An 11893-nucleotide genomic window follows, 5' to 3' on the forward strand; every position below is an offset into this window, starting at 1 on the left:
GGGGGTTTAGCCCTAGAGCCCAGGCTGGGAGGAGAGGTCAGGCAGACCTGGGAAGACCTGGGAAACTATAACACTGAGGAACTTGCTAAGCTCCTGTGGCAGCATGAGGACTTGAGTTTGAATCCCTTGGCACTCAAAAAAAAACCGGGCTGTGGTGGTGTGCACACCCAGTAATTGTAATTGTAGTGCTGGGAGGACGAGACGAGAAGATCTCTGGGACTCTGTCAGCCTAGTCCAGTCTTGGGTCAGTGAGAGGCCTTGCTCAGCGAGAGCTAAGAGAAAGGCAGCATTGGCTGTGGCCTCTGCGAGTGTGTGTGCCTGTGACACAGCCAACGCTGTCCTCAAAGGCAAATTCATAGCCTCGAAATGGATTTCGCTGTTGTAGTTTTGGTTGTTTGACACAGTCTTCAAAGCCGACACCTGCACACGCTGAGCTTCGGATACATACAGTCGTCAGAGGTTCTCTTGGAGACTGTCAGCTGTGCAGGTGGGGAAACTGAGTCCTGAGACCCTAACCACCTGCTTTAGGACGTTGTTTAGGAGCTTGAATTCAGAACCAGGCCCTGCTCCTTGCTCAGTGCCTTAAAGAAGCAGAGAAAGAAAACACAGCGTGCCAGGTATTCGACTGGAGAGTTTTCCCAATGCTCTTCCTGCTGTTCCAAGGAGCAGCCAGGTCCCTGCCACCTTGTAACCTCTCTCCCCAAATCGTGTGGTGGAAGAGATGGGGACTCAGCCCTGGAGACACTGGGTGGGACCAGTCCCTCAGTAGGTTAAAGCTGGAGGAAGGCCTTCCAGGAAGGGGCAGGAAGCAGCGGCCACTGCCAGGAAGGGGTGTAGCAATGCTGACCTGTCCCCAGGCTCTTTCCTGTTGTGCCCTGTGGTGGGGTGGGGACTATATAAAGCCACCTGCCTGGGGCCACAGAAACAGACACGGAGGGAACACAGAAGAGCGGCCATGGCCTCGTGGCAAGGAGGGAGGTAGGTCTCCCAGGCCTGTGCTGGACAGACCTGGCACCAGGCCAGGCAGAGCTGTGGGGACATTGCCAGGGACAGAAGCAGGCTTGTAGGCTGTTACTGAAGACACAGACACCCAGAGGCCCCATGAGCAGGCATAGTGGAGGTGCCGAGGCCATGGTCACCTCTAATCCACTGCAGTAGGGAAGACCTAGAGCTACAGGGCTGTGGTAGAACTTAGCCAGACCTGACTACAGATGGACTCTGTTCACCTGGACCCTGAGCTCTCTTGGATTATCCAGTGATGGCCACAACCCAACCCGGGGCTGGACAGAAAGGAGGAACCCAATGTGGGAGCATCTGCCTTCCTGAGAATGACAGAGAAGGATTAATGAAAGCCTGACATTGCGGCTGGGGCTTTGCAGGATGAGCAGAAGTCCACTGACTCTCCCTTCCAAACACATAATGAGGGAGATAGGAATAGACCCAGGATACATACTAGATCAGAATTAAGAAACTAGTTGAGCTGGGAATAATTAATAACTGATCATCTGTTAGGGCTGGGGGTGGGTTGGAAGTGTGTAGGGGTCAGACCCAGGAACTCAAACAACTTAAGCGACGTAGAGGTGAGATTTGCTGTTGGACAAAGGCTGCTTCTGGAAGCAGAGGGGAGGCAGTAGGTGAGAATGAAAAACAGTGTGACTGAGACTTTGCCGGATGAATAGGAGGAGTTCACTGGCTCTGCCAATGAACTCAACCTAGCTAAAGGACAAAAATAGACGCAGGAAACAAACCGTGAGGTCTTTATCGTCCCAGTCTAGCATGGTGGCCATAGGGGAGAATGGGATATATTTTCACCATGGTTCCCTGACCGCAGCCCCCAGGACCTCAACACCCGCCTACCCAGAATCCTGCTCCTCCTGGCCCTCTTGGTGACTTCAGCCCAGGGCATTGCGTCCAGCCTCAAGGAATGCGTGGTACTGCCATCGGCTGAGGGCACCACCGTCATGTGCCACGGTGCCACCGAGTTCCCGAGTGCCCTCCCGGCTGATACTCTCCATTTGTCTGTGGAATTCTCCAACCTGACGCAGCTTCCCGCCGCCGCCCTGCAAGCGTGTCGGCGCCTGCGGGAGCTGCACCTCTCCAGCAACCGCCTCCAGGCGTTGTCCCCGAGGCTGCTGGCGCCCGTGCCCGGTCTGCGCGTCCTGGACCTGACCCGCAACGAGCTTCGCCGCCTGCCCCCGGGGCTCTTCCTCGCCTCGGTCGCCCTGCGCACCCTAGTCCTGCGGGACAACCGGCTGCGGGACGCGAGCGCGCGGTGGCTGTGGGGCCTGCGCGCCCTGGGCCACCTGGACCTGGCGGGAAACCAGCTGCGCGCGCTGCCCTCCGGGTTCTTCACTGGCCTGCGAGCCCTGAGCTCTCTGGACCTGGGCCACAACCTGCTGGAGACTCTGCCCGCCGGCCTCCTGCGGGGCCCGAGGCGGCTGCAGCGCCTGCACTTGGAAGGGAACCGGCTGCGGAAGCTGGGGGACGACCTGCTCGCGCCCCAGCCCTTTCTGCGCGTCCTGTTCCTGAGCGACAACCGGCTGGCCGCGGTGGCGGCCGGCGCCTTCCGGGGCCTCCGGCAACTGGACATGTTGGATCTGTCCAACAACTCTCTATCCAGTACGCCCCCCGGCCTGTTGGCGTCGCTGGGGAGGCCGACCCGCGACATGCAGGACGGCTTCGACGTGTCGCACAATCCTTGGGTCTGCGACGAGGACCTGTGGGACCTTTGTCGCTGGCTGCACACCAACAGACATAAGATGTTCTCGCAGAACGACACGCGCTGCGCGGGGCCCGAGGCCCTGAGGGGACGGCGATTGCTGGATGTGAAGGAGCTGGGGTCCCCGTAGGCTGGTGACTGGGGCGCGGGCTCCCCATTATCTCAGGGATTGAGGTTCCCTGACCCCCCTCGAGCTCTTCGCTGTCCACACTCTCCTTCTGCCTCACCCCAGGCCACCCTGTCAGGGGTCACCAGTCACCAAAGCAATTAGTAAAACCGGCTCAACGGTTCCCTGTTGTTTTATATTTATTTTATGCGTGTGCACCGCAGCGAGCTTGTGGAGGTCAGAGGGCAACTTGCGGGAGCCGGTTCCCTCCGTCCACAGTGTGTCTGCTGGGGATTCTGACTCAGGTCTTCAGGCTTCCCTGGCAAGCACTTTACTGACTGAGACTGCTCTCCAGATCCTTTTCACTGTGTAGCCCAGGCTTGACTGGAACTCGCTTTGTAGACCAGGCTGGCCTCGAACTCAGAGATCCGCCTGCCTTTGCCTCCTGGCACAGGGTGCCTTTGCTGGCATTAAAGGCGTGCGCCACTACCGTCCATCTTTTTTCTTTTAAGACAAGGTCTCATGTTGCCCAAGCTGGCCTCAAACTTGTTATGTAGCCTAGGATGCTCTGAGCTCATGATTCTCCTGCTTCTGCCGCATGGTGCTGGGGTGACAGTCCTGCAGAGGAAGCTGAGAAGAGTGGGTTAAACCTGGAGCCTCGGTTCGCTGATCTGTAAAGTGGGGTCAGAGCTGACAGGATCTGCGGCTCTCAGGATTAAACAGCAGAAACCGTAGAGTGGCGAAGGGCTCCAGCCAGGGTTCGAGTGCCAGCGACCACACGATGACTCAGTCACCTGCCACTACAGTCACAGGCAGCCATAGCCCTCTCTGGCCTCCTCAGGAACCGGCGATGCACAATGACAGACCGACATACAGACAAACACCCATACACATAATTGTAATGATGATGATGATGATGATGATGATGATGAAGCAAGTCTGGGGAGCCTCAAGGAGCAGAGCTCCCCACCACTAGGGCTCTGGGTCCCTGACCAGCACTGCCTAGCCAGGGTGGTGGGCACTTCAGTCGCTTTAGCCGCTGGGTGATCAGTTCAAGGTCGTCTTTGACTAGGTAGTTAGTTCCAGGCTATCCTGGGCTACAGAGTGAGACTCTGACTCGGAAAAACAAGCGTACATACGAAAATCAAGAGTAAGAAATACTTCGGTCCTGGTCAGAGGTCAGATATGGTGACCTGACTCGGACACCAGCGTTCCTGGTCGCTATGGCCACGGGGGAGCTTGGGAAGGACGGACGGGGAACGGGACACACCCCGGCGCCTCATTGGCTCGCTCCCGGAGGCCCCGCCCAGAGCTGCTATAAGGGCACGACGGACTGACTCGGGTGGGGGCTTCGGGAACACCAGCGGGGTCTGCTCTGTGCCCAGGTGAGGGCGCACTAGGCACTGACCCCAAACACCCGGACCTTGCCGGCGGGGCCAGAAGGGGGCGGGGCGCGCATGCGCGGAGCCACAGGCGTGGCAGGTGGCGCGACCCTTGGCCCAGTGGGCCCCGGCCCAGGACCCAGTTGGGCGGGGCCCAGGCGCAGAGGACAGTGGGACGGCCATGGTGCGTGCGAGCCCTAATGTCAGCGTCCCTGTCACCCTGGACAGCTGAGGGTGACCTCGGAGCTCCACGTGCAGCCTGTGCCTCAATTTACCTGCCTGTCAAAGGCACCTGATTCTGCGGCCGCTGCCTCCACTTCAGCGAGTGGAGTTGGTGTGTAGGTCTGGAAATGGACCAGAGAGGTGAAGGCTCCAGTTCAACGCCACACCGCAGGTAATGATGGAATCTGAACTCATCCACGTCTCCTCGGGCCCACGCCCCGTCCTCCACAAAGCCGTAGAGTTTTATTATATACCTACTCTGTGCTGGGCCCTGTGCATGGCTTATTTATGCACCTCAGGACATCCCACAGGGCTAACTCTCAGGGGTCCTCTCTCTCTGTGTCCTGTCTTCCCAGGATGCCCGATGAGACAGTTCAGGAGGAGACAGACCAGCAGGTGAGGGGCTGGGAGAGTGACAGCAGCCGGGGAGCGCCTCTGAGGGGGGGGATTCAGGGCTGGGTCCCCTCACATCCCTTGTGGGAGGCGCTAACAGTGAGACACTGACACACCAGGTTCAGCTCTCTTCTTCATGTAACCGGTGTCGCCAGACTCAGGGTATATACCACCCACGATTACAACCTATAGGAAAACTGAGGCCTTAACGGTCAAGTTTCTGTCCTGGAGGTCATCACCCAGCTGATCCCAGGAGCATGGGGGAGGTGCCCTGCTGCCCAGCGCTCGACCAGGGACCTGCCTTCTGTCCCCTGGTGTTACTGAGCCCTGATGTCACTGGTTCCTGCAGAACCTGGTGAAGCGTGTGGTGGCCTTACCCCTCATCAGGGCCACGTGCACGGCCGTGTCCGGTGCTTACACCGCGGCCAAGGACAAGCACCCGCTGCTGGGATCAGCCTGTCGCCTTGCTGAGCACTGTGTATGCAGTGTGACCACCTGCGCCCTGGACCACGCACAGCCGCTGCTGGAGCACCTGCAACCTCAGTGTGAGTCTGAGTCACGCCCCCGTAGTCCTTAGTTTGATCTTTCCTTACCACCCCAGAACCAGGTGTCCCCCCTTGTACACCCCCCCCTTTTTTCGTTTTTCTGACTCAGAGTTTTGCTCTGTGTCCTAGGTTGGTCTAGAATGCTCAGCAATCCTCCTGTTTCAGCCTCCTGATGATAGGCACGTGTCACCACCCTCAGATTTTGCAAGAGCTGGGATCAAATCCACATGTAGTCACTGTAGACTCCCTCTTGGTCCCCTCTGTTCTTTCCCACCTTCCTTGTCTCCAAAGGCTAGGTCGCTGGCTCAGGGCTCCCATCTGACCAAGGGGACAAGAGCCCCTTGGCTGTGTGACTGAAGAGGGTCCCTGAGGGTCCCCGACTCCTCTGTTGTTCCCAAGACTCTGAGCCCAGCTCACTGAGGGACTCAGCAGGGGACTAGGAGACAGGGCTCTATAGCTTGAATGCCTCAGGTCCTCTTCCCTGTGTCTGCCATGTCCCCCTAGTCAGGTCTCCTCTGTGGCCTCTCTTGTACCTATGGGAGGGGGGAGCCAGACACTCCCGCCACAATCATTCAGTCCTCCATGGCTCCCCTCTCTCTTCAGTGACCACTGTGAACAATCTCGCCTGCAGGGGACTGGACAAACTGGAAGAGAAGCTACCGTTCCTGCAGCAACCATCGGACACGGTACTAGAAATGACCAGGCCTAGGGGACCCTCCCCTGAGGGTCAAGAAGGGGAAGGGAGAGACTTTGGGGGAGCAGATGTGTAGGAGGTACACCCTACTTCAGGGCCACCTAACTGAGGTACAGAACTAGGAAGATCTCTGCTCCCAGGACTAGGTGGGGGTAAATGGAGCCGCAAACCCACAGTGCCCAGAGTAACACCCTCCCCACAGGTGGTGAGCTCAGCCAAGGACGCAGTGGCCCACAGTGTCACAGGTGTGGTGGACCTGGCCCAGCGGGGCCGGCGCTGGAGCGGGGAGCTGAGGCGTTCCATGAGCCAGGCCATGGACATGGTGCTGGGCAAGTCGGAGGAACTGGTGGATCACTTCCTGCCCATGACTGAGGACGAGCTAGGTACTGACTGGAGAGGGCTGGGGCTCGCCTGAGATTGCAATGCTCCGCACAGGGAAACCTGGAACTTGAGCCCAGGTCAGCTCGCTCCCTCCACTCTGCACCCAGAAAATCAGACACCTGGACACCCCAAGGACACACAGGGCTTTTGCATGTGGTGGCCCTGGAAACGACTTTATCTGGCTTGCGGATGTATGGATTCATTTCATACATGGATGTATGGATGTTGTTTTGAGACAGGGTTTCACTCTGTAGCCGAGGCTGGCCCTGAACTCATGGCCACCCTGCCTCTGCATTCCAAGTGCTGAAATGACAGGCGTGCATCACCAGACCTGGCTGTTTGGTAGAAGAAGACCTGGGTTCAAGTCTTGGGTCTGCCTCAGGCCTGCTAAAATATTTCAGCTTAAAAGTGTATGTGCGCTGGGTGGTGGTGGTGTACACCTTTAATCCCAGCACTCAGGAGGCAGAGGCAGGCGGATCTCTGTGAGTTTGAGATCAGCCTGGTCTACAAAGCGAGTTCTAGGACAGGCTCCAAAGTGAAACAGAAACCCTGTCTTGAAAAACCAAAACCACAAACAACAACAAAAAACAGTGTGTGTGCACACGTATGTGCAAGTAAGTGTGCCATGGCAGGCACGGGAGGTCGGAGGATACCTCCAGGAGTCCTTCCACCATCACTGAGCCACCCCACTGACCTACCTCAGTTTCCTTGAATGTACAGGGAAGGTGCCAGGGCTGGGATACAAAGCCCGGCTCCCATCCCCAGCACCCCATGAACCACTGTGGCAGCACTCGCTAGCTCTCAAGGTCAGCCTCGGCTACATAGTGAGTTGGAAGCTAGCCTGGGCTACATGTTCATTCTGTAGGGTTTGGGCACAGTTAGAAGGGCAATGGCGACACAGGAACGCTGTACAGCTGGGGACCTGAGTGCTCTGTATGGTGGGTGAGCAGAGTCCCCGGTGTCCCTATCCCCAGCGGCCCTGGCAGCCGAGGCTGAGGGCCCAGAAGTGGGCTCTGTGGAGGAGCAGAGGCGACAACAGGGCTACTTTGTGCGACTGGGATCCCTGTCAGCGCGCCTCCGCCATCTGGCCTATGAACACTCTTTGGGGAAACTAAGGCAGAGCAAACACCGCACGCAGGACACACTGGCCCAGCTGCAGGAGACCCTGGAGTTGGTGAGCAAGCAGGGATGGTAGTCGGAGGAGTTCCCGCTGGGGTGGGGCGGGGTTTCTGCTGGTGGGGTAGGTGTGGTGGGGGAGGGGGGCTCCCAGGGATCTGAGTCTACTAGGCTCAAGAAGAGACCCCATCCTGACACATAACCCTAGGTCCCAAATCACACCTCAGCCTTCACCCCAAACTGTCTCCCTCTGCATTTTCTGCCCCCATTCCCCTCCTGTACTCCTCAAGGCTAATAGGGCCTCTGCCTCCAAAACTCTTGCCTAGTTCACTCACCCGCTTCTTTACACACACACACACACACACACACACACACGCACGCACGCACGCACGCACGCACGCACGCTGGCCCGCACGTTCCCCACAGAGGATACACCAGAGGGCACCTGTGAGCACAGTCTTTGTCCTCCTGTTCCTGCCCCCCCCCACCTCCTATGGCTTCACAGTAGGCTCCACCCTGCCCCAGGGCCCTTGACCTCCTGGAAATGTGACCCCAAAGTTTGTGCTTTTGCATTAATGTGGGACCGGGCGTTAGTCTCCCTCCTCTTCCTGCCTGAATAGTATTCCACAACACACACATCCTGTATTTTGTACCCACTTAGATTGCCCTGCCTTTGCAGTGGGTCCTATGCTATACCACACCCTGTGCCTGTGTGGTCCTTACTTCCTGTGCTCCAGATTCTCCCCATTGCCAGTGCTGGGATAGGACGGGTACTTCACACACACTGGGAGGGTGCTCAGCACTGAGCCATGGCCAGTTCTCCCCTGTATGGCTGCCTCTGCACGACTCTGCCCACAGGGGCGGGTGGGGCGGTTTGTACATAATCAGGTTACTAAATGCTTATTGAGAAAGCTCACTGTGTGCCTGGTCACAGTTGCGTGTTTCACCAGCCGTGTGGGGCCACAGGATCTTGCATTATCACCTTGCTTTCAAACATCTGCTTTATGGTATCACGGGGGTGTGGTGGCTCAGGCCTTGCCATCCCAGCACCAGACTGTCATGCAGCTATTCCTACCACCCAGCATCTCTCCGCAGTGAAGCTCTGGCCCTGTTCAATACTGACTCCATGTCCCCTTCCCACCCTCCTACTTCCTGTCTCTGTGGGTGTGAGACTGGAGCATCCTAGGAAGGGATCTGTGCTGTGTGCCCTGCCTTGTCTGCACTGAGTCCCATCTCAAGGACCACCCACAGTGGAGCAGTCATCGGTTCCCCTCTTCCTGGGTGCATACTGAATACTGATATCCCACACCGTGCGTCCATTCACCTTCAGCAGGAGAGGGAGGGAAACTATTCTGGGCAAAGCAGTAACTGCTGTGGACTGGGCTGTGACACTGGGCAAACAAGAGGAGCAGAGCAAGGAAGAGACTTGCTGGCCAACAGAATGCAAGGCTGGCTGTGTTCAGACAGTGCTCACTAAGGGCTGCTGGAGGCTGGCTGCAGGCTAGGGTGGGCCCACTCACCCCAGACCTCCAGCCTGACTCTGACTCCCGGTGTACCTGTCCCGCAGATCCACCATATGCAGAGTGGGGCGAGCCCCATCCTCACTCCCTATCCCCCAAAGGTGCAGGAGCTGTCGGGGGACTGGACTCCATGGCCGGAGAATGGGCGCAGATACAGCCAGGTGAGGGGCTACGGGAAGGTGGGGCCCACTCTGGGCTCCAGACAGAGACCCCGACTCAAGTGCTCTCAGGTTGGGTGTCCATGAGGGAAACTGAGGTAAAACACATACTCTGTATACAATGAGATAAAGTACGGTAGAGCTGCAGCCTCCATTGTTGTTCATAGGGGAAACAGGGAAACAAGACCCTCATATTAGATTTCATGGGGAAGCTGAAGCAGGTCAAAACTTCCATTAAGTCAGTGGTTCTCAGTCTTACTAATGCATGTTGTAGTGACCCCCACCGTAAAATTATTTCACTGCTACTTCATAGCTGTAATTTTGCTACTGCTAGGAATCACAATGTAAATATCTGATACGGAACCTCTGTGAAAGGGTCCTTCAACAGCAATGGGATTGCGACCTACAGGTTGAGAACCCTGCATTAGATGCATGCGAAAACTAAGGCGGGGGGCCCTTGCAGGTGGAGCTGGAGACGCTGGCTCTATCTCGCAGCCTGACCCTGGAGCTTCAGAGCGCAGTGGACGCGCTGGCGGGCTGCGTGCGGGGCCTGCCACCCGGTGCCTGGGCCAAGGTGGCCGAGGTGCAGCGAAGCGTGGATGCCCTGCAGGCCGCCTTTGCCGACGCGCGCTGCTTGCGGGACGTGGCTCCCGCCGCTCTGGCCGAGGGTCGGGGCCGCGTGGCACGGGCGCACGCCTGCGTGGACGAGCTGCTGGATTTGGTCCTGCGAGCCGTGCCCCTGCCCTGGCTTGTGGGGCCCTTTGCACCGGTCCTGGTGGAGCGGCCCGAGCCCCTGGCAGACCTGGCTGCCTGCGTGGACGAGGTGGTGGGCGGCCCCGACCCGCGCTGGGTGCACATGGACTGGCCGGCCCAGCAGAGGGCCTGGGAGGCCGAGCACGCAGACTCGCGGGAACAGGCCGAACCCCCGAGTGGCCCGCCCAGGAACAGACTGATGCCAGAGCTGGACTTCTGACCAATGAGGCCCCTGCTGCCCCCTGGTGGTTATGTGACCGCACTTATCCCGACAGGCAGTGGACTCCACGGAGGCCACTCTCCCTCTCCTGTGATCCTGTCCCCACCTTCAAAGTTGGCACACAGCTGTCACGCCAGCACTAGAAGCTGAGACAAAAGGATTGAGATTTGAGGCAAGCTTGAGCTATCTCCTTAGCAAGACTGTTAGAAAAATGCAGCTCTGGCTTCCGAGGAACACGTTGTGTCCTGGGACATCAGTGTGTGTGTTGGGGGGTGGGGGGATGTGTCCAGATGTCCATCCAGGCCTGCTGGGCCAGAGACCCACTTGCTTTGCTGTTTATGGTCCAGAATAAACATGTTTGCTGTGGTCTGAGGTGGGTCTTTTAACTCAGGTGCTGGGGTTTTTCAAGGTGTGACTTTTCGGGGTGTGGAGATGGAATTTCCAGCCAGTGTTCAGGGTCAACACATTTCTTAGTGAGCCGCACGGAGGAGCTTAGGTTAACTGTCGACTCCTCAGTACACCTAAGTGGAAGTCAATCATACTATAGTATAAATCACTTTTTGGACCCTCTTGGAAGCAGGAGAGGAAGTGTGTGTGTGACCAGGGGAGGGGAGGAGGGTTGCCAAGGAATGGCCTCTCTTCCCCCTCCTCCCTGGACCTGGCAGGCTACACTGGGGTAGAGTTGCGGGAAACAAAAGCAGGGCAAAGGCCGAGATGGTCCCGCAGGGCCCTCCTGGCTTCTCACCGCATTCTTGCCTGCCCCTCTGGCTCCTGGGTCAGGGCAGCCCCCGGCCTCCCTGAAACCCAGTCTGGATTGTGTTTCTGGACCTCACTTGCAGAAACCCCAGAGCTCACTAGTGCTCTCGGAACAGCACCCCCTCTCTGCCTACCTGCTAATGCCCATCTTGTCCAAAAGGAACACCCCCCACCCCCCCACCCCGTGCCCAAGGCAGCCTTCTCCAGGGAGCCTTGTGGATTGGGGGAGGGGCAGGTGCTAGCTGGAGACACAAGAGGGAGCTGGCTGCAATGGGGCCTGGGTGGGAGACCCAGGCCCTCAGGAGCAATAGCTGGGGGCACCCACTTCTTTCCAGAACTGTCACCCAACACAACCAAGGATCCAAGGAAATGGCCCAGAGGTGCCAGCCCCTCATCGCACCCCGCCTGGAACCCTTCCCCTCACTCAGTGCCAGAGTTAATTGCCTCATTGCTGAGGTCGGGATCCTTGTTCCTAGGGTACAAGTCTGGGACAGGACCCAGGGTGGGAGTGGTGGTCACTCTGCCCACTTGGCAGACACAAAGTTCAGGATCTGTCTGAGTCCTGCCCATAGGGCACACACTGCTTAGGCTGGGCCCACCACGGTTGGGTTCTTACCCCCAGGACGCTCCCTTCAGTAGGGGGACATGTCACTGCCCTCCTTAGGACACTCTTCCCTTGGAGACCTTGTTTCTACCTGATAATGCTAAGGTAGTGTGCACTAACTACTAATCATGTATGACCTCATTTTAAATGTATATGTACCTTTAATAGTCCCCATTTATAGACAAATGTTTCTTAAGTGTCTGATGTGTGCCAGGCACTGTGCTGGGTGCAGGAGATAAGCAGGATGACAGGTGAGGCTGTGTGGGAATCTAGAGGAAGGTGTAGCAGGCAGGGGCATGGACTGTGCAAAGGCCCTGGGGCAAG

General features: G+C 57.7%; 2 protein-coding genes across 4 annotated transcripts; both read left to right on the forward strand.

Annotated features, from left to right (window-relative positions):
• The first annotated feature begins 843 nt into the window (after window positions 1-843).
• Window positions 844-3009, forward strand: Lrg1 (leucine rich alpha-2-glycoprotein 1). The gene is made up of 2 exons (XM_085692379.2): window positions 844-978; window positions 1832-3009. The coding sequence occupies exons 1-2, from the start codon at window positions 956-958 to the stop codon at window positions 2847-2849; spliced, it is 1041 nt and encodes a 346-aa protein (XP_085548505.2). The 5' UTR covers window positions 844-955; the 3' UTR covers window positions 2850-3009.
• A 1128-nt stretch (window positions 3010-4137) lies between these two features.
• On the forward strand, window positions 4138-10581 carry Plin5 (perilipin 5). 3 transcript variants are annotated; one of them, XM_085692375.2, is made up of 9 exons: window positions 4138-4210; window positions 4436-4601; window positions 4786-4825; window positions 5172-5367; window positions 5971-6053; window positions 6264-6444; window positions 7417-7616; window positions 9126-9239; window positions 9700-10581. In XM_085692375.2, the coding sequence occupies exons 2-9, from the start codon at window positions 4558-4560 to the stop codon at window positions 10207-10209; spliced, it is 1368 nt and encodes a 455-aa protein (XP_085548501.2). In that variant the 5' UTR covers window positions 4138-4210; window positions 4436-4557; the 3' UTR covers window positions 10210-10581. The 3 variants fall into 3 exon arrangements, with proteins under 3 accessions (XP_085548501.2, XP_085548500.2, XP_085548502.2); XM_085692374.2 differs by lacking the exon at window positions 4138-4210 and having other exon boundaries at window positions 4286-4601; XM_085692376.2 differs by lacking the exons at window positions 4138-4210; window positions 4436-4601; window positions 4786-4825 and having other exon boundaries at window positions 5174-5367; window positions 5999-6053.
• The last annotated feature ends 1312 nt before the right edge of the window (window positions 10582-11893 follow it).

This window comes from Myodes glareolus, chromosome 8, assembly GCF_982192425.1.
Source record: "Myodes glareolus chromosome 8, mMyoGla1.1, whole genome shotgun sequence".
Classification (NCBI taxonomy): domain Eukaryota; kingdom Metazoa; phylum Chordata; class Mammalia; order Rodentia; family Cricetidae; genus Myodes; species Myodes glareolus.

What these genes read in the sequence shown, in the direction of transcription:
- Lrg1 (XM_085692379.2), top strand. Translation starts at nt 956, where the DNA reads ATGGCCTCGTGGCAAGGAGGGAG. An exon ending in GCCTCGTGGCAAGGAGGGAG is followed by an intron (nt 979 to 1,831) that starts GTAGGTCTCCCA and finishes CCCTGACCGCAG; the next exon opens with CCCCCAGGACCTCAACACCC.
- Plin5 (XM_085692375.2), top strand. Translation starts at nt 4,558, where the DNA reads ATGGACCAGAGAGGTGAAGGCTCCAGTTCAACGCCACACCGCAG. An exon ending in GGAGCACCTGCAACCTCAGT is followed by an intron (nt 5,368 to 5,970) that starts GTGAGTCTGAGT and finishes CTCTCTCTTCAG; the next exon opens with TGACCACTGTGAACAATCTC. An exon ending in CATGACTGAGGACGAGCTAG is followed by an intron (nt 6,445 to 7,416) that starts GTACTGACTGGA and finishes CCCTATCCCCAG; the next exon opens with CGGCCCTGGCAGCCGAGGCT.